Below are 20,515 nucleotides of genomic sequence, written 5' to 3'. Positions count from 1 at the left end.
GTGGCTCTTAGTACCAAACCCACTCTTATAGACGTGCATCTTAAAAATATAGTGTTTCATTTTTTTAAAGAATGGGGGAAAGAGGGAAAAAACAGGGCATTCTTCTTTAAAATAAATATTAAAAGCCTTAATTCAGTTAGCTATTTAATGGTGAAAATGCTCAAACCACGGGCAGTACATGCAAAAACAAAACTAATACTCATACGTAGCACCCTGAGCAGCCGTCTTCAGCCAACACCCTGAAGATTGATTGAATCAAAGCTTTTTATCTCCCCCCTTTGAGTCCCGGTAATTTCCTCATACAGCTGAGAACTGTAGATTTAAGCAGATACAATGTTTTGGGGGGACTATTTTCAGCTGCAGATGAATACAAATTTGGTGAGTTATCAAGTATTTACAGCAGAAGGATGGTGTATGTAGGTTTTTTTATTTAAATCTAAACGACAAAGCACATGTTCATTGTATTGAAAACATGTCACCCTGAGCTAACTTGTGGCTCATTGAGGTGTTTTTTTATGGTTGTTTGGTCCTTTAATGGGATTTATCCGTTATAAGATAAATAGAAATTATGACCAGTCTATATTTCTGTGCATGTTTTCTATGTCCATCATATTTGGGTGTGTGTGTGCACTTGCAGGTGGTGGTACGTCCTGCCGTCTCTGACCTCAGAGTGAGTGTATCGGGGAATCAGCTGACTTCTGACATGGGTGTGTCTGTGGATGTGGAGCTGCTCACCAACATGAAGCACCTACTTGTCCTGAACCTCACACTGAGCCCTGAGGACAGCGGCATTAACATGAAGGGCGGAGATGACTTTAGCAATGTCTATAAAAACAACAGTGAAAAAACGACCTACAAAAATAAAGCTGAACGTCATTCAAGCAACACGACTCAGCAGAGAAACAGCTGCTGCAACTGCAGTAAACAAGGCAACATCTATTTCAATGGCTTCACCCACTTATATCTCCTTTCTGACACCAACAACTCAACAATCCCTCTTTGTCTTCTCCACACCTCCAACTGCTCCAGCTGCTATTTGTACCTCCACCTTCAGTGCCACCTCCCCGCAACTGCAGGACAATCTCACCTCACAGCGTCTATTTTCTCCACCTCTGATCCTCCGTCACTGCTGCTGTCTACCGTCCTGCCTCGAGCATTGATGGTGTATGAAAATATACATGCACTGAGGCCTTCTGGTAGCTGGAAGTCTGTTGTTTCAACCCATGAGCAATTTAGCCTGGAGGTCATCAGCCCTGCAAGCCGGATGGGGTCGAGAGTGATTTGGGCTTTTATTCTGGAGGATGCTATCGTGACAAACAGAACAACAGAGGAATGGAGAGTAAATGTGTCTCTTACAGAAGCAGGCTGTTATAAAGTGTCATTTAAGACCTTTAACCCAATCGGCCAGGACTCACTTTCAAGAAGCATCCTCGTTCAAGATCCAGTCGGAAAGTTGCTGTTGAATGCTCCTCGTGTGATCACAGCGAGAGGAAACCACTCAGTTTCATTTAGCGTCACAGCAGGGTTAAATATGTCTCTGCTTGTGAATGCAACACTTATGTATAGAAACAGCAGCTACACGACAGGAAGCAAGATAAGGATGGTTTTGCTCTTCAACCACACCGGGACAGTTGTGGTTGAGCTTCAGGCTGAGAATCAAGTGTCTTTTCAGAACAAAAGCGCGAGCGTGTATGTTGAGTTGAACAGGAAATCATCACCACAAGTTAGATTTAATCCAACATGGCAACCACCTACCAGTCAAAGTCCTGCACAGACTCTGGCTGACAATGGTGAGGAAGCATTTTAAATGAACACCCACTGAGAAGGACGAAACATCTGAGCGATAATTAAGTATTTTGAAAAAGGAGTGTGGCTTTCTTTTCTTGTAAATCTTAAGCACTTGTCTCAGTCTCTAATAATTTTGATCTTGAAAAGAATTGCTTTTTTACACGCAGATTTAGTTCAGTGAACACCTCATGCCTTGAGACCTTTCTCAAGCCGACTTATTTAAGGAAGTTATTTAAAACTATAAAAGACAATGAAAACTTGAAATTTATCAAGATGGTTAATTCGAATAAAGTATCCTCTAATCTGAGATTAGTTTCTTGAGACAAATAGTTTTTATGATTTATAGTATTTACATCAATATAATGACAGTGTGATGTCTGTTTTTCTCCGCAACAGTGCAGATTTATGCAGCAAAGCAAGCTTATCCCACAAATACAGACGTTACTCTCCTGGCAGTGGCTCGAGTACCAGACCCTGTGGAGCTCCTCTGGCACTTTGGTGACTCGGAATCAGTCAGAACCACTTCAAGGACCATCACCAAAAGATACCAAAGACCTGGCAGGTATGAGAAACAGATTAGGTATTTAAAATACAAGGTAGTATTTTTGACCCTATAACTGAGCATACACCCCAAACTGTAGGTCTCTTAAAAGTACTTTAATAACAAACATAAATACAGATCTTTCCCTCAATATTACCATTGAAATGTACAGTCTAGTATTAACAGCACTTAAATCTCTAATTCAAACCACTCTGTCTATAATGTAGGTATGATGTCGTAGTCGTCATGTCAAGCAGCGGGACCTCCGTCACCTCCAATGTGTTCCCGCTGGTCGTCCAGAGAGCGGTGAAGCTCAACAGGCTGCTCCACTCGGCTTCTGTCCTGTGGAACCAAACGGTGACAGTGAGTTGTCGGGTCAATGGCGGGACTGACGTCAACTTCCTGTGGAGCTTTGGAGACGGGTCCCCCAGGGTTGGACAGAGCACAGAACAACACGTCTTCCGCAGGTGAGTTTCACGAACAAAACTGACTTTAAAATAGCAAGGTTAAAATCCTTTAATTTTTTATGTCACAATCTTGTCTTTCTTCTTAACTGTAATGTGTATTTCTTTCCTTTGTGTGTTTCTTCTCTCTGCAGGACAGGAGAGTTCACAGTGAAAGTAACCGTGTCTAACCTGGTTAGCTCAGCCTCTCTAAGTAGTCACATCTTTGTTGTGGACCGGCCTTGTCAGCCTCCACCGGTCAAAAACATGGGGCCTCTAAAACTACAGGTACATTTAAAGATATAATCTTGAATATTTCAGTTTCCTTCTCTTTGGCGGCACCTATGGCGATAAACGGTAATTGCGGGAGCACACTTGCCAGTTATCCAGACAGTGTTGCATGTGTGGCGTCCACGGTTGGCTCCGGTTGTAACTCTTGATTTTCCTCGCTGACGGTCGCTTTCCTTTTTAGACTGTTTGCCTTCATCTGAGCGTCGAATTTGTTTCTTTTTCTTTGGATTTTCACTTATTTTTGAAGTTGTATCTGTAGTCATCGATCTTTTTTTTGTTTGTTCAGCCATAGTAGATTACTGTTTACTCGCAACACTTGCAGAGATCAGAAAAACAGCCGCTTAGCTCCGCCTACCCTCTCTGGCAGACCAACCACTGCTGGGTGATGGAAAACGCGTCACTAACTGGGCGGCACTTGTGATTTTTTCCGTGAATGTCGCTACCGGCAGCCAGTCCATAATACTGCAAATGCAAAGGCTTTGATCAGTGGGCCAAAGGCTCAGTCACCACTGTGTTACCTCATTCGGCGATAGACAGTGACTTAATAGACATTTGTTTAAATGAAAATCTTAGAAATAATTACTGTAACCTGCAGATATCCCTGAAAGGATAATGACATTTCTTCCTGCACCTCAGTCATTTTCTTTCTTCTCTTCAAGGTGAGAAGATACGAGGTTATCCGTCTGGGGGTGACCTTTGAAACTGAAGTCGACTGTGACATTTCAGGAGGCCTTCAGTACACCTGGACCTTGTTTGACTCTGCAGGACGAGTCTTCCCTTTGTCTTCTTTAGACACACACAGACAGAGCCTCGTTCTGCCCAGCCATCTCCTGCACTATGACACGTATACTGCTGTAGCCAGGGTAAGAAGAGGTCAGACAACTGTCACACATTGAACTTTAAGTGGGACCACTCCTGAATTTATAGCATTAGTTGTCATTGCTCTGCAGGTTCAGGTCGTTGGCAGTGTGGTGTACAGTAACTACAGCGTGAGAGTGCAGGTGATACCAAGCCCCCCTGTAGCTTTTATCCAGGGCGGCACCAACAGCTTCATTAACAACAGAAACGCCAGCTCGGTGACCTTGGATGGGCGAAGATCTTACAACCCGGACTTCCCCATGAACTCAGTCAGGTACAGAAACTTTTACATGTATGCTACTTGTAACTTCTACAAGCATCCAAGTCACTCTTTCTGATTGCCTCTTTGCAGCTTCACTTGGACATGTAAACCAGTCAGCTCCATCGCCACCTCATGTTTCCACCAAGATGTTTCCAATTCTTCCCCCGTGCTCGTATTTCCTGCTAGTTTCCTGAAACAAAACTTTGACCAGTTCAAGTTCACGCTCACCATCCACAGTGGTGATCGCTCAGCCTCAGCAGAGACCTTCCTCACATTAACACCTAATGTGATGAGGTAAGAGTCTCTATATCGAAAGACTATTGATGTGTGTTAACAGGTAGGTTTAACCTTTAAAATGCTTGATGATTTGGGAGTGAAACATTTATCTTTCTACAAATTCACTGTGTATCTGAATTTTTCCAATCCAGGAAGTTGTCAGTTTACTGCCCTCTTTGCCGGGGAGACCAGCTGAACTGGGATCAGCCGCTCTCTGTCCAAGCCTTGTGTGAAGGCTGTGATACTTCCTCAAAATACATCCAGTACAGCTGGAGCCTGTACTTGGTCAATGCATCCTCAAAGCCTGTCTTAGAAGGTAAGGATGTTTTAACTTGTTTGTGCACGGTAAATTGCCATTATTACATTTGCTTTTGTTCTTTTTGTAGTCCCGTTTTGTTACGCAGTGGATCTCGGTGCTCCGTCAACCATCTTGGAGGGTTCTGCAACTCCCCCTCAGACTCCTGGGACGTCCACCCTGCATCCACCTGTTACAAATGCGTTCACACGTGCTGTCAGTGCCTTTGAAACAAGAGCTAAAAAGCCAAATCTGGACAGCACCGATGATGCAACATCGCCGAAGACTTACATAAAGAAGTCGACTATGGCTGGTGTGTAATTTAATGTGACTTGTGTAATAAAAAAAGTGTTTTCCAGGTGTGGAAATGGATCACCTGGATGACTTAAAAGGAAAATAAAACCCTGTCACTAAACTTGGCTCCTTTCTTTTCCTCCTACAGGTTTGACAGACACTGAGCCAATCTCTTCTGTACTCAATCCAAGAACAGCAGGCTCAGGTAAGCTGTTGTGCAGCTTTGTGATCTGCCATGGTGCTGCCAGTTTTAACTGTTTAAAATGGGAGCTTAATTCTGACAAAACTATGTGTAATGTTTACCATGCTCACAACTTTTTAAAAAAGCTTAACAGGCAATTAAGACATGCAGATCGATAGAAAAAATCAACAAGAAGTGATAATGTACAAGGTCCTAGTTACAGTAAAAAGGATAGTTTATGAATTATTTAACAGCTTATCCGCTTTATGTCCAGGAGAGGAGCCCTTTTATCACCCTCAGGGGGAGTTTGACCCTCCAGAGCCTTTCTACTCCTCCACTGAATACCAAACTCCTGCCCTTGACAACAGCAGCGTCCTATACTCAGACCACTCCGGCCGGAGTGATGTTATCAGTGATTTTCCAATTGATTCTGAGTCCTCTGCTGACTGGGAGTTTTCTTTTCCTGTCCTGGAGAGCGGTGACTTGGAAGATAAACTAGGTGAGACAAAAATGAGCTGAAGTTATGACTGTGTAGCTTCTTTGGTGCAGCAGTCACACAAATAAAACAGTTTTTTAATTTGTTCTTTGAATGGCAAATGGAAGTGGCCCTTCTCACCCTCACAAATGTTTCGTTCTTGTTAACTAGACATCATCTAGCTAACAAAGATTTTCAATATGTGACTTTATTGTGCTTTAAAACTGATCCTGTAACTGATTCAGATTATGATGTTGCCTTGATGAGCCCAGAGGAAGGAGACCCAGGGATTTCAGCAGGACGACCCACAGGTACAATAGCCTACATGTTGTTTGCTAATAATCACCAACATGGGAAGTTGTGTATTAACAGTGCATATACATATCAGGTGTGGATGGTGAGACCTTCAGTCCAGTAGATGAGTCAGTGTTTGATCCGGCATTGCATGAAGACCAGGGGAGTAATCTGGTGGATGACAGGCCGTCGGTTGCGTTTCAGGACCCAGTCCTGCTCGATTTACCACGAGACCCAGTGGACAGAGGCCTTTTTGAGTCCTACACATACACAGGTACATTATTCAGGAAACAGTTTCTCTTTAACTCTTTATCCACCTGTCTCTGCCTTTTAAAATATCTTTCTCTGCCCCTTTTTCCAGGTATCTCCTCTCCTTCGCTCAGCTTTAGACCCTTCAGTCTGAGGCCTGGGAGCAGATACATGTTGGAGGTCACAGCCAGTAAGTTCAGATTCTGCATAGTCTTATATCAGCCATAATCAAGGTGAGCAAGGGTCATAAACCAGGAAGAAAAAGTTCTCCTTGTTGTTTGATGCAGCTGTCTTTCTAATTTCATTAGAGTTTGGCCAGAGAGCCATTTTTGAACACGTACGAAGCTAATGCTACTTAGCAACTGAGATGTAAATGTCGAGGCTAAATGGTAATGTAAATTGAATGTCATAACAGCAGCTTAAGGGAAAAGAAATAGTGATTTCTTAAATGCTCATTAAATATTTAACATACAAACTGTAAAAAATGTTTCTTGTACAGTAATTGTTGTTACTGTTCTGTAACAGTGATGCAGAATAGAGGTAAGGAATACTAAAGGGATGTGGCTGGAGGCTAATGTGATCCTTGCTTGTTTTAGAATCCCATGACAGTTTTCTAGGCCGGACTCAGCTGTACTTAAAAACCAACCCTGCTCCAAAAGGCATGACGTGCCAGGTGCAGCCGACCACAGGAATGGAGTTATATACACACTTCAGCATCTTCTGCACCTCAGGGAAAGAGGTATCTCTTGTCTCATACAGTAAACAAATACACACACACACCCACACACACACACACACACACGCACACACACACACACACACACACACAAGGATGGAATCTATCACCTTTTTTTTGCAGATGAAAAGGTTTCCTTAAAAGAAATTAAAAATAATAATAATAATAAAATCAGCTGGTAATTTTCATATTCAGACAAGGCAGAAATCAATCATTTGACGAAATATATTGATTTGGAAATAATTTTATTTCCATTTTCCGTTTGAAAATAGTCCGTTACACTCGCAGTGAGAGCTGCGTCCATAGCAACCGTTAATTCTGTAACCTTCTTAAAGCTCCTGTGAGGAACTTTCAGTTTGTGTTGATTTTGGCGCCCCCTATGGACAAAGCCGTACCTCTCATCTCTTCGCTGATTTTGTCTTGTACATGCTTAAGTGGTGGTTTTTGACAAAAAGTCTAATCCTGCCTTCTTTAACTGTCATATGTATCACTCACTTAAAATTTTTGCTCTGGAAAATGTAAACAAATACAGCGTCTTTAAATACCACTGTGTCCCGTGCTGTGTTCTGTTTAATGTTTACTTCATGTGCCGTCTTGAGTTTTGTAGCTCTCTCTGTCTTAGCCTTCAGTTTTAGCATCGTTTAACCTTTATTGCTTTCTCTCCGTTTTGTCTCTTTTTTTTTTTTCCCTCTGTAAACAGACCCATGTCAAATTTAGCAGACTTCTTTGATTGATATGATTACAGTTAGTGCTCTGGATTGTGCAATTAGAGACGACTCCTTAGCAACGGTCTGTTCTTCATAGAAACGGTCTGTTATCGAGAAATAGCAGACTCCGGAATGCCGTGATTAACCAATCAGAATTAAGTATTTAACACAGCCGTGTAATAATATAACTTATAGCACCGTTGTGAATGGTGAAAGCTGCCATTTTTACACTATATGATATTGTGATATTTTTGTGATCATAAGATAGTCATGTCTCCTCTTCTTGGTTCTATTTTTAGAACCCCATGATTATTAATTATCCATCCTATTTACAGGACAACATGATATCCTCCCTACAATGTCATTTTTTGAGTTTGTGTGAATGTGCATAGAAACAAGCACCAGGATACACTAAAAATGCTAATGCTAAACATGCTTATCCTCACATGTTTGTATGTGTGTGTGCTGCAGGACTTACAGTATGAGTACAGTATGAGTGTAGGAGACAGACCTCCCAGGATGCTGTATCAGGGGAGAGACTTCCAGTACTACTTCAGCCTTCCTTCTGGCCATCCTAATGATGACTACAAAGGTAAAGATTTACAACTTAGCATAAAGATGCACAATACTGACAACTTATTGCAGATTTTTCCATTTTATTTATTAAGTGACAGATTTTTGTTCCCGTAGTTACTATTTACACAGTGATCAGAAGCAGCACCCATGGGACAGCCACTAAACCTTGTCCTGTTACTGTCCGGGTCCAGCCGAGCTTCTTCAGAGACACATCTTCTTCTTCTCGTCTTGATCCTGATCTGGAGCTGTAAGAAACAATGTCATCGCATCACAACAGGATTATTAGCTCTGTGGTTGTCCATTCACTATCTCTTTCTCTCCAGTTCAGAGGAAGGTCTGAGGAACTTATCAGCTCTGGTGCAGCTCGGTAACAGTATGGAAATCCGTAACTACATCAGTCTTCTCTCCATCATCCTGAACAAACTCAGCCTTGACGCTGAGGCCAACGCACAAACACAGAAACACACACGCAATGTGCTCATTTGCACACTGTGTGAGCTTGAGAGCAGTGACCAGGTACACAAACAGATACTTACATTAAACTCAAGATCAACAGAGGCAGGTTTTATTTCAACAAATCTCCCTAAATGATCCTCCCTTTCTATTCCTGTTATATTCCAACATTCCAACATGTTATTCAATCCTAGGCATCAATGGTGGACAACATCTGCATTCTCAAAAACCTTTTACAAGTAACAAATGAGGTAGGCGTCAGGTTGTCTCCTTTTTAAAGGACTTTTACTGATAAAGAGACACTGATAGATGCGTGCTGACAGATGAAAAATGTTTCTCATACTTGTTCTATCTTGTTAGGTAAGTTTTGGAAGTGCAAGGAGAGTGACAGGTCACCTTCAGGTCCTCTCGGAGCGGTTATCGCAGTCCAGTGCTCCAGGCCTGTACCATCTGGACCAGAAGACACTCATCACCCTGGTCGCCCTGCTCTCATACAGCCTGCAAGCTGGAGTATGTAGTAGGGACATCAAACGGACATCAGAATCAGACACACATGATGAAAACATTCCTGCGAATGGCTGCGTACCAGACTCATCAAATGGTGTTTACATAGAAAAACTGGGATCCATTTCAACGAAGCGGAAGATGCAGCTTGTAGCTGATATTCTGCAGACTGCTTCAGACTTGATGCTGGTGAGGGAAACAAAACATGTTTGTCTGCATATCTACTCATCTTTTCCTTTAGATTTGTTCCACCTTTATCTCTCTATCATTAAAAATCTTCCTTTTCAGAAGTATATCTTGCTTCACGAGGTCCCGGAGCACCGAGTCAGCACCGGTTTTATCGTCTTACACGCCAGATACCAAAACCAAACTTCCACAATCATCAGCAGTGGTTCCAGCACCTTCGTCCTGCCTTCCTCCCTGATCCAGCATCTGTTTTCCCAGCCCAGGCGAGACACTGAGAGACCATGTGTGCTTAGCATGCTGACTGAGCTCAGCCACAGCCCTTACACCTGGGCCCACCAACCAGGAAGGGTGAGACTGACTATGTATAGGGACACTAAATTATAAAACACATTGAAGGCATTTCTCTCATTTTACTCTGCTGATTTATAGCTGAGTGGACCAGTGGTGGACCTGAGTCTGTACACGTGCAGCACCAGGAGGAAGATCCCTGTTCACTACCTCATTCAGCCAATAAACATCGAGCTGCAGCCTCCACAGCAGAAGGTGTGTTTCTACTTGTTTTTACACTCCATTTGCTCCTTATCAATACAGAAGAGCACATTAGTGAATAAAAATAGTTGACCACGCGATCCCCTCCATTGTGCAGAAGAGCTCCGAGCGTCAGTACATCCTCCTGCGCAGCCAGATCAACTACCACAGCTTCAACGTTACCCAGGAGCACTCGCAGCAGGCCATCCAGCTGAGTGTGGTGTTCACACGGACGCTTAACAAGGCGTTTCCCGTCATGCTGCTCTTCAGGTAGAGACGCAGGGCTTGGGTATTTGTTGTTTTATAGCCATTATCGACTCATAGGTAGAGCAACATGATGAAATAATGTAAAACTTTTATGAGGTTTTGAAAAAAAAGAAGGCAAGAATGTGACACAAAAGCAAACCTTTGTTGTGGCAGGATGTTTGAGAGGCCGACTCCCAGCATGCACCATCTGCACAGGATTCACCGCTGGGAGAGCAACACCACACGCTTTACTCTGCCCCAGTCCTACCTGAGTGGTAAGAACTTTATTTCTGAAAGACCAGCAGGGAGGAGGAGGAGGGACAGTCTGTGGAAGTACTCGTCTTTCTGTAAAGCATTAATCAAATTCGTCCTTTAAAAGGCAACCTCGCATTTTCTGACTGTAGAAAACATCACTACATGAACGATTCATTAAAAAAGATCTAATCTTTTTAGTGAGCTGAATGATCCGTTAAATTCCAGGCATTGCTTCGTTCCTGCCGTTCATTAAATTCTCTCTCGCTTGATGTTAATGTCTAACAGAATTGCGTCCGACTCTGCCCTGCTCGCGGTTTCCCAATCCCTTCCTTCTGGATCTTCAGAAAACCAGACTGATTGATGTCAGCACACGCCAATAGCCTTTTGGAGGAGGGCTGTATTTATCAAATGACCATGTCATTGGTTAGGAGGAGAACGTATCACTTGACCGAATGTGTCTCTCTCTCACTCTCTCACTCACTCTCTCGTCCGCTGATCGAGAATGGTCATTGTGAACGATAAGACCCAAGTGTTTCAGGCGTGAATCACTGACAGATGAACACAAACTAAGTTATGTTTATTTATTAAGATATTATAAAGTCAGAAAGTTTTTTAATGGACAAGTTGGGCCAAGTAACTGTTATATCCTGATGATTTTACAAGAAGACCAATGAATGCAATGGGAGCCATCATCATTCATGAACGAGTGAGGAAGGAGTGAGTGAGGAGTCTCTTTGTCGTTACGGGTAAACCGGAAATGTCACTAAACGACTTGGTGTGCAAGTCTCATGAGCTAATCTTGCAGCTGAACGAGATTTGAAGATCCGGATCACTGCAGTGACTGATAACTGGCATCTCTGCACAAAACTCAGTTATTAGCAAAATACACATAACAAGTTAATAATGACTTAAATAAGTACATAACTGACTGACACTGACGAATCAATCCAGATGTTTAAAGCCTATTTACAGTGTTTTGATAAAATGACAAGGATGAGATAGAAAACTAATTGTGATCATATCAGGAGTAAATGATTGTATTCATCAAATGACAACTCTACATGACCCAGAAGATGCTCAATCAGTGTTGTAGAATATTACCTTGTTTTCATAAACCTGTAATTGTTTAAAAAACTTGATTGTGAATATCATAACAATGTCTAGCTGCAGGAGTCGGTCACCTGGCCCTGCTCAATGCTGATTTTGGAAAAGCAGCCAAACACCAGCACCTGAGCGAGCAGGTCAGCTACAGTCTCACTGTCGACAGCAGCCTGTGTTTGTCCTGGGACGGCCAGCAGGGGGCCTGGGCACAACGCGGCTGCACGACACAGCAAGCGGACACATCTGCTGCGGTCAACTGCAGGTAAGGAATGAGTTTGCATGAGAACATGAGACCTTTACAGACAAACACACAGAAATAAATGTTTAGTGATGATTCATATAATGATTCCTGCTTGTTGGTGTTTGCTGTTTTTTTCTCAGTTGTCACCAGTTGAAGCCGCTGACTGTGGTGCGGCAGCAGATCCAGAGCAGCCATGAAACTGCCGGTCTGGACCCGTTCCTGAGGTGACCCCATCCTCCTCAGAATAGGAAGAAGTATTTAACCAGGAGAAACAAAAAATGTTTAAAAAATTTAGTTTTGGACCTTTTCTTTTGCGAGTACATAGTTTAGTACGTCACAAACAGCAATGATACCTTAGTGATCAGTTTTAAGATGTAAGAAATGAATTGAACTGAGAGAGAAGCAGATATTTTCTTCATTAAAAGTCATTATCTGCACTTTTGAGGCTTTATTTTAAAAGAGACTAATAAGATAACAGTATAACGCCTTCCTCTCCCTCTCTGTCTCCTCAGTGTGTCCACTGATCTCTCAGTGCTGGGTGTGCTGGTGCTTTGTGTGTGCTTGTACATCCCGGCGTTGGTGGTGTGTAAGCGCGCTGATGTTGCTTCTGAAGGGAACAGAAGAGTCCACTTCCTGTCTGACAACTCACCTACAGACCCATATCTCTACGCTGTTACAATCCACACTGGTCCCTGCTCTGCAGCCCAAATGAGTGCAAAGGTAAGGTTGCTTTTGTTCCCTTTAAACCAGTCAAAGTAAATATTACATACTCCTCCTATATTATTTGAACTCTAGAAGGTAATGTGTTTTCCTTTTTCCTATTTCCTTTCCCAAAAATATTCACATTCATATTGGATTTAATAAGCACACTCATTTTTAATATTGTAATATTTACTTACGTTGGGGTCTTGCATCCCGCTATAACAACCTGCTCACCATAAATTATCCGGCTTATTACACGGCTATTTACTCACAAAATCAATAATTTGACACAATAATAGATTTGGAAATGATTTTATTAATTTTAAAATGTTTATCTTTCCATTTTTCTTTTAAAATTAGTCAGTTAGACTTAGTTAGGGCTGCATCCATAGCAACAGTTGCTATTAGTCAGTTACACTTAGTTAGTGCTGCATCCATAGCAACGGTTTGTTCTTCATAGCAACAGTCTGCTATTGAGATATAGCACACCTCGGAATACTGTAATTAACCAATCAGGATCAAGTTTTTAACACAGCTTTGTAATCAATCACCACAATGTAATTGTCTGTGGGCGCTTTATAGGTTATATCACAAAGAAAAAAGCAGAAAGCCACTAAAAGTGGTGCGATTATTTGTATCATCCCAAATACTGGTGTTTATGCGGAGGACCGTGTAGACGACATCTCCCTTTTCCAGTTGTAGAACAAATCCATTAGACACATGGACATAGCCATGCTGATCATTTACATCATAACACTCAGTTATTCTCTTGTCATTGTGAAACAGTTTAATGCCAATTACGTTTGATAATCGTGCGTCCCACCCGTTGAATCTAAAGTAGTAGGCCCCTTTGACGGGGGCTGTGAAGATTCCTGCAACAAAGAAGAAATGTAGTCAGAACTCTCATTAAAGGGCCAGTTTGCCAATTTTAAACCTCAGTCCTATCATGCTATTATGGGGCGCTAATGCCATTATGTTAGACAAAAAATGCAATTTTGCTCTGTGCCTTTGGAGGACGCTGTCCGCTTCTCCAATGGGCCCTGGAAAACCTCCACCAGACAACGTAAAATGCGTCATCTGGTGGAGGCCAGGGAGGTCGCTAAACTACACTTCCTCAATCTAGGACGCCCGCCTCCGATGTCATGTCTCGTTCAAAATTGTCAGGTTTGAAATGTAGACTGCAGACCTGAATATTTTTTAGACGATCCATCAGTATATTCTCGTCGTATTTCCGATTCTGTACCGCTCTGAGCCATTGCCTGCAGCGAAATGGTAGTATTTCACTCCAGCGTCTCTCGCTGGACCGTTCCTTTCAGAGGGAGCGGCCCAATGCACGCTGGGTGTTGTAGGAATATAGAATGGGCGAAACCATGAGCTGTTTGTACAACTTTCTCCACAGCTATGGCGCTAATTTCAAATATTACTGCTTCTATCGATTACAGAGAACACCAGCTTTGACTGACAGTGGCTTTTTCCAGGGGCGAACTGCTCCTTTAAGGACATCTTCAAGTAATTTCATTATACAGTGTATAATGACATAAAGCTGATTCTGATTCTGTTCATATTGTCAGACAATTGTTTCATTTTTATTTGGTCAAGCAATATAAGTGTGTTTCTTTAACTTCCTTTTAACCTTCCCAAATCCCTGTACCATAGACTGAAAAAAAACAAAGTAAATAAGCCTCACAAAATAATCACTGGTAAAGATGACTTTAACTACATAATTAATTTAGACCCTAGCCCAGAATAACTACTATTATACTAATAATATACTAAAACTACTAGATGAGCTTCAAGGGCCTTCAGGAAAAGTCTTCCAAAGCAGCTCTGGGGTGCCATGAACACAGGCACAAACAAATCTCCCTTAAGAAAAGTCTTAAGGAGAAACTTTAAGAAATGTGCAAAATGTGAGAGGGGCAATTTAGATAGAGCTTTTTGTCGACAAGTAGTGCAACATCAGCATAAGACAATGTCAGAAAATAAAAACAAATAGAATAACATCAGGATTATCCATCAATCCATCCATTACCTATACTGCTTATCCTGTTGAGGGCCGCAGGAGGCTGAAGCCGATATCATATCTCTTAATAAGGATTCATGTGTGTAGGTGAAAGCGGTGAGTACCTGTTGTTGGACTGTAGGCCTCTCCAATATTAGTGAAGACTTTACTGAACTTAAGCGTGATTTCCGTATTGAAGGGTCCAATTTGTCCCACATCAGTGAGACCGACTGAAAACGCCACCTTTGGACGTTCTGTATGAATGAGGAAGAAGCATGTGAAGAAATTATCAACAAGGCAAATATTATGTGGACTACTGCGGAATGAAACGCAACAAAACAACCACGCAGCTGGACACGTGAGCATTTGATTCAAAGCACTTCATGTTGTCTTGCCTGCATTTTCTCTCTGGAGCTCCTCCAGCTGCTTCTCAATGGAGCTCATTGTGGTCTTTGAAACTGTGAACACATTTAACATTGTAACAGTTTGTGGTCGGCACATTTTAAGATCTTCTTTGATCACAATATAGTCTTACCTGTGATCTGATTTTCACTAGCTGTTACTCTGGATAGAAGATCTGTAATACAGGGCAATATGTAAAAGTTCATACTGAACAAATAGATGAGCAGATAGTAATTTATCCAGACATCTTATACTCTTAAACCACAAAACTGGAATTTCCATAAAATGTTGATTTTTAACTGTACTCTATTATAAAAGTTTAAAAAAGTAAGGAATGATTGAATTTGTTATCATACACCCTGTTTTCTCTTACCTGCGTTCTCTCGCTTCAGTTCCTCCACTTGTTTTTCACTGTTGTCCATTCTGACTCTTAAGACTGAAAACATTAGAAGTTACTATTAAAGCAGGTTTTTAGTCAATCAAAATCCAAGTGTAAAATAACATCAAGATCTTATTATAACATGTAGATATCATATTTCTCCGTTTGTAGACTAATGGTGCAGAAAGTAAAACATGGGCTCTGTGATTAAACCATAGAACAGAAAATGGACAAATATATCTGCTGTAAAGCTGACACAAAAATTATTAAAACATGGGGCGCTGGTTTAGCTCAGTCAGTAGAGCAAGCGCCCCATGTACAGAGAGTGCAGTCCTTGATGCACCGATGGCAGGTTCGACTCCCGGTCTGCTGGTCATTTGGTGCATGTCATTCCCCACTCTCTCCTCCCCACATTTCCTGTCTATCTTCAGCTGTCCTATCTAATGAAGGCCAAAAGCAAAAAATATATATATATATGTAAACCATCTATTAACCAGAAGATGTGATAACTTTTAACTCTGAAGCTGATAGCTGTAATTAAATATTTGGAGTCTCTGTATTTTCACTTAAACTGACTGTCAGTCTAACATTTATGATTGACAGTTAATAAAAAAATAATTATAATATATACTAATATAGAAAAGAATGATCTGTCATATAGAAACACAACTTGATACTAACAATAATAAGTATGTTTTACAACATGCCGCACCTGTATTTTCTTGCTCCAGCTTCTCCATCTTGCTCTTGCTGGTCCTGAGCTCCACCTGTTGTTCGATCGCCATGTCCCTCAGCTCCTTCAGCTCAGCCCAGATGTCAGGCCTGATGTCACACTGAACCACTTTCTTCCTATTTTCCTCTTTATGAGTAATATTGTTCCCTGTCGTCTCTACACTATCCCCCTGAGCCCACGTCCAGGGCAGGAAAAACAGCAACGCCAGAAAAGCTGGAGCCCTCCTCATTCTGAAATGTCACCTTTTTAGACCACAGGAGGGACTCTGGCACGTCTCGCTCAACTCTCGTCTTTATTTACACGTAACCAAGGTCACTGAACTGCTGTGTGGGAGTTATACAGAATTCCCAAATTTCCCAACATCTTTGAACACTGAGCTGAACAAAGTAAAACAACAACTAGTTAGACTTTATGTTCTCAGGTAATTATTTGTGTATATGTTAATAAATGGTATTTATTTTTTCATGTTTGATCTCTTTCTAACTGTGCATGGGTTTTGACTTTGATTGGAGTTAAAGTGTTAGTAAGCAACATGAACATTACAATGGAAAAGACTTTCCGCCTCTCTGTGTAACTTTACACCAAATATGCGCATGCATTTTGCAACTGGTGCGTGCTGCGCAACCATTGTGCACCGATGTAAGGAGAGAGAGGGGTTTGCTGTTTATTCCAAAAAGAACACTTTACTGCTGGCAAAATGTTTAAATTAGAGTTATCACTTAAAGTTATAATTATAGTAATGATTCTTGGTGTGGGCCAGCTTTTTACCTCTAGGTGTTGGAGCTTAGAGCTACCGTTAGCTGTTACCCTAAGAGCTCCCGTTACCTGACAAGAAGGAACAGGGCGAGCTCTGCATCGCTCTTCAGCCCCTTACATTCCCACTCGTTTTTATTTAGGGCTCTCTTTGTAGCTTTTTTCTCCTCCATGGTCTTCCTTTTTTTTTTGTTTCTTTAGCGGTATATGTCGCTGTCGGCAAGGGGGGTACAGGAAATTTACCGCAAGTTGCCATAGATCTTGACTGACAACCTCTGCGTGCGCGCTGCTGACACAAGTTACGTAGAAGCCGGATGACTCTAGTTTGTACAGGGTCGCTGTGATTGGCTAGCTACGTGGAAAGCTAACCCTGACTGGTTGTTTGATTCAGGCCGGACATATTTTTTAACAAACTAAATACAAAGGGGCAGGCGCTCACAGTCACCGATTAGCAACATCTTTTCAATTTAATATTGTTATGGAAATGCAATGTTCAAAAGTTATTTTAATCAAATTCTAATGAAATAATGTTGCCTCCTGTAGCTTTAAGTCCAGTACTAATGTGTCTTGGAAAACCATCTATATCTTTACCAGGTTTACATAGTGCTGCTCGGGGAAGATGGGGTCTCACAGACAAAAGAACTACAAGTCCCAGGATGCACTCGGTTCAGGAGGAACTCTCAAGACACTTTTATAATCAGGTAAAATCAAGGTACTTCCTAATTTGACTGTGCACAACATAAATAGGGGGCTCATATCCTCTCTGACTCCACAGTGCAGCAGACAGTCTGGGCCCAGTGTGGGGAGTTCACATCTGGCACGACAACTCTGGACCCTCCCCGACCTGGTACCTCAAACAAGTGGAGGTGTCTGAGGTGAGGCCCAGCTGGTTGTGAATGTGCTGTTTCCTGTCTGTGCTCAGACTTTCAGATTAACCCTTTGTTTATCTACTTTTGACACAGGTCAACAGAGGGCACGTAAAAGGACGTGCTTGGCTCTTTGTGGGTCAGTCCTGGTTGGCTGTGAACAAAGATGATGGTCGGGTGGAGAGGATGCTGCGGGTTTGCACTCAGGGAATGGGCTTTGCCAAGGTGGAGCACTCACACACACACTGTAAACACTCAGATACAAAACATCTGTTCAACTCCTCCTCTCTTTTTTAAAATCCTGCATATCCACCTGTGTGCTTGCAGATGTTTTTGTCCAAGCTATCCGACTACGTGACCGACCACCACATGTGGATATCTGTGCACAGCTGCCCCTGCCTGAGCTCGTTCACACACACTCAAAGAATTAGCGTTAGCCTGCTGCTACTCTTAGGCTATGCTTGTGTCAATACGGTAATGATAACACAGATGGATGATCAGGTAGGTGATAAAACCTTCAAATTTTGACATTCAGTGCATGACGGTTTGAATATATGTTACCCATAATGCTTTTGTTCCTGATCCCTTGTTTACAGGTGCTGTTCGAGGTGGGCATCATTGATGTATCGGCTGTTTCTGTGACAACAGGAGTGATAAGCGTAATAGCTGTGCTGCCTGCAGCAGCATTTATATCTTTCCTATTCCGACTGCGTGAAGTCAAGCTGGCAGGATCAGAAGTCCAACATGCAAAATGCAGAAACACTGAAAAAGACTTTTTTGAAGGTGGGACTGTACTTAGGTTAAACACGCATTTTCTCCCCTTTTGAGGATTTGACAATGAAAATAATGCCCACCTGTTTACTTTTGTTACATTTATTCCTTATTTTCTTTTCTTGTCTCCTCACTGTCCTTTTTATTTTTCCACATTTTCTTTTCTTTTTTTTAATGCAGTATTAGTAAACCAAACCCTCTTCTAGTCTTTTATATTGTATATATACAAAGGCATATGTACACAAAGAGGTCATTCAAACTCAGTAAATCCTTTAGTCCCCCATCTTCACTGCCAGGTGATTAAATCCATGTATACACTTCAACATACAGGTTCAGACCATCTACACACATACTGATTTATATTTACCCTGTAACCACATGTACACAAAGTACTTACCTATGCCTACCTCTTCCTCAATCTCTCAGCAGTTTACTTAAAGTGGTAATCTCGAAGTTCTCAGTTTCATTCTCTTTGGCGGCACCTATGGCGACAAAGCGGTAATTGCGGGAGCACACTTTCCAGATATCCAGACAGTGTTGCATGTGTGACGTCCACAGTTGGCTCTGGTTGTAACTCTTGATTTTCCTCGCTGATGTTCGCTTTCCTCTTTAGACAGTTTTCCTTCATCTGAGCGTCCAGTTTGTGTCTTTCTCTTTGGATTTTCACTTATTTTTGAAGTTGTATCTGTAGTCATCGATCTTTTCTTTGTTTGTTCAGCCATAGTAGATTACTGTTTACTCGCAACACTTGCAGAGACTGTAAAAGCAGCCGCTTAGCTCCGCCTACCCTCTCTGGCAGACCAACCACTGCTGGGTGATGGAAAACTCGTCGCTAACTTGGCGCCACTTGTGATTTTTTCCAGGAAAGTCGCCACAGACAATTGTAAATGCAAAGTCTTTGTTCAGTGGGCCATAGGCTCAATCACCATTGTGCTACCTCGTTCAGCGATAGAGAGTGACGTAGCAGACATTTATCTAAATGAAAATCTTTAAAAACCAACAGAGCCTGCAGCAGCTTTCTTTCCGTCCTCCCTCAGAAACAGAATGTGGCCTAGATAAAGAGTCTCCAGGTTCATGGGTGTATGAGTCTTAAATACCTCGCTTATTGTTTCCTGATCCCAGTACAAACTCAGTTGTGGCCAGTTCCAACATTTATGGGCATGATTTGCCTCCACTGAGACACATATTTCTCTTTGTTTCATCATTGTTGTGTCTCCTCTCAGATGCTCTTCCAGGGACTGACAGCATGTCTGAGCCACATCTCTTCTGGAGCAGTATTCAGCAGTGGGTGCAGGACACCTGGAGGAGCAAATACCAGGTTACACCTCCAGCATCAGTGTTTTTTTGTCGTCTCTCTTTCTCTTTGTTTTCTTTCATACCTGACCCTTCTTCTTGTGTTGTAGGGCACAGACCTGGAGTCTGTTTCCGCTACGGTTATGGAAAATAAAAACACAATAAGAGAACCTGAAGTCCAAACAGATGTGGCCATAAGAAAGCAACATGCACTAGTATTTGAGAACAATATGGGACCAGCGCTTCTCAATTTATCACTGATTTCTGACAGGAACCATCTTGATCAAGCACCTCAAGTAAAAGAGTTAGCAAGCGAGTTTCAAGGAACTCAAAAAACACTTGTGTCCTGTTCGAAGGGCGGAGGTCAAGCTTTTCAGAAGGAGAAAGATCCTCAAGGAAAAAAGGAGGAAGGCAGCCGTCACCAGGAAGCATGGTCCAGTCACAGCAGTGCTCATGATGTGGTCGACAGGACGAAATGGAGAGGATTGAGACCATTCTCTCAGTGGTGTCACTATTTGGCCTGGACCCTTTGTGTGCTGTTGTCCCTCTCCTGCCTTGTGCTCTCTGCAGTGCTGGGAATGAGGTAGTACATGTTTAGTGGCATTAATGGTTGAATTTGGTTTATTAATAATACTGACTTTTTAATAATAAAGTGTCTAAAGGGGAATCTACACAGGCAATGTATTTGAAGCGTATTTTTGACACACGTGTGCCGGGACAGAACCGCTTAAATGTTAGTCAATGCTGCGATCTCCACCAGCCGCTTATGCTGTGCGGGAAGCGGGCGTAATATGGGAGTAATTTTCTGCTGCTCCGTTTGTTTTACATGTCAAATCT

The 20,515-nt window shown here is 42.1% G+C and overlaps 2 protein-coding genes across 2 annotated transcripts; one reads left to right on the top strand and one right to left on the bottom strand.

The window, feature by feature from the left end:
- Positions 1 to 1,600: 1,600 nt before the first annotated feature.
- On the top strand, positions 1,601 to 20,260 carry LOC138596229 (polycystin-1-like protein 1). Its single transcript, XM_069667852.1, is given in 35 exon segments — positions 1,601 to 1,790; positions 2,185 to 2,350; positions 2,557 to 2,796; positions 2,928 to 3,060; positions 3,723 to 3,926; positions 4,014 to 4,195; positions 4,274 to 4,477; positions 4,612 to 4,775; positions 4,846 to 5,067; positions 5,197 to 5,253; positions 5,504 to 5,749; positions 5,896 to 6,015; positions 6,093 to 6,272; positions 6,360 to 6,437; positions 6,844 to 6,986; positions 8,162 to 8,282; positions 8,381 to 8,513; positions 8,590 to 8,782; positions 8,914 to 8,970; positions 9,080 to 9,412; positions 9,512 to 9,757; positions 9,839 to 9,952; positions 10,056 to 10,207; positions 10,358 to 10,458; positions 11,603 to 11,801; positions 11,921 to 12,004; positions 12,293 to 12,500; positions 17,343 to 17,449; positions 17,524 to 17,623; positions 17,711 to 17,839; positions 17,942 to 18,115; positions 18,211 to 18,397; positions 19,609 to 19,703; positions 19,789 to 19,818; positions 20,249 to 20,260. Coding segments are annotated over 35 exon segments (5,304 nt in total).
- Positions 13,071 to 16,224, bottom strand: LOC138596184 (uncharacterized). Its single transcript, XM_069667801.1, has 6 exons — positions 15,975 to 16,224; positions 15,257 to 15,319; positions 15,017 to 15,058; positions 14,877 to 14,939; positions 14,607 to 14,735; positions 13,071 to 13,354 (listed from the first exon to the last, which is right to left on the bottom strand). Exons 1-6 carry the CDS (start codon positions 16,222 to 16,224, stop codon positions 13,071 to 13,073), a joined length of 831 nt encoding a protein of 276 aa, XP_069523902.1.
- Positions 20,261 to 20,515: the final 255 nt, after the last annotated feature.

This window comes from Semicossyphus pulcher, unplaced genomic scaffold (assembly GCF_022749685.1).
Source record: "Semicossyphus pulcher isolate SPU_LCO1_2020_fin unplaced genomic scaffold, fSemPul1.0.p SCAF_18, whole genome shotgun sequence".
NCBI lineage: Eukaryota > Metazoa > Chordata > Actinopteri > Labriformes > Labridae > Semicossyphus > Semicossyphus pulcher.
This window is presented reverse-complemented; position numbering and strand designations above follow the sequence as displayed.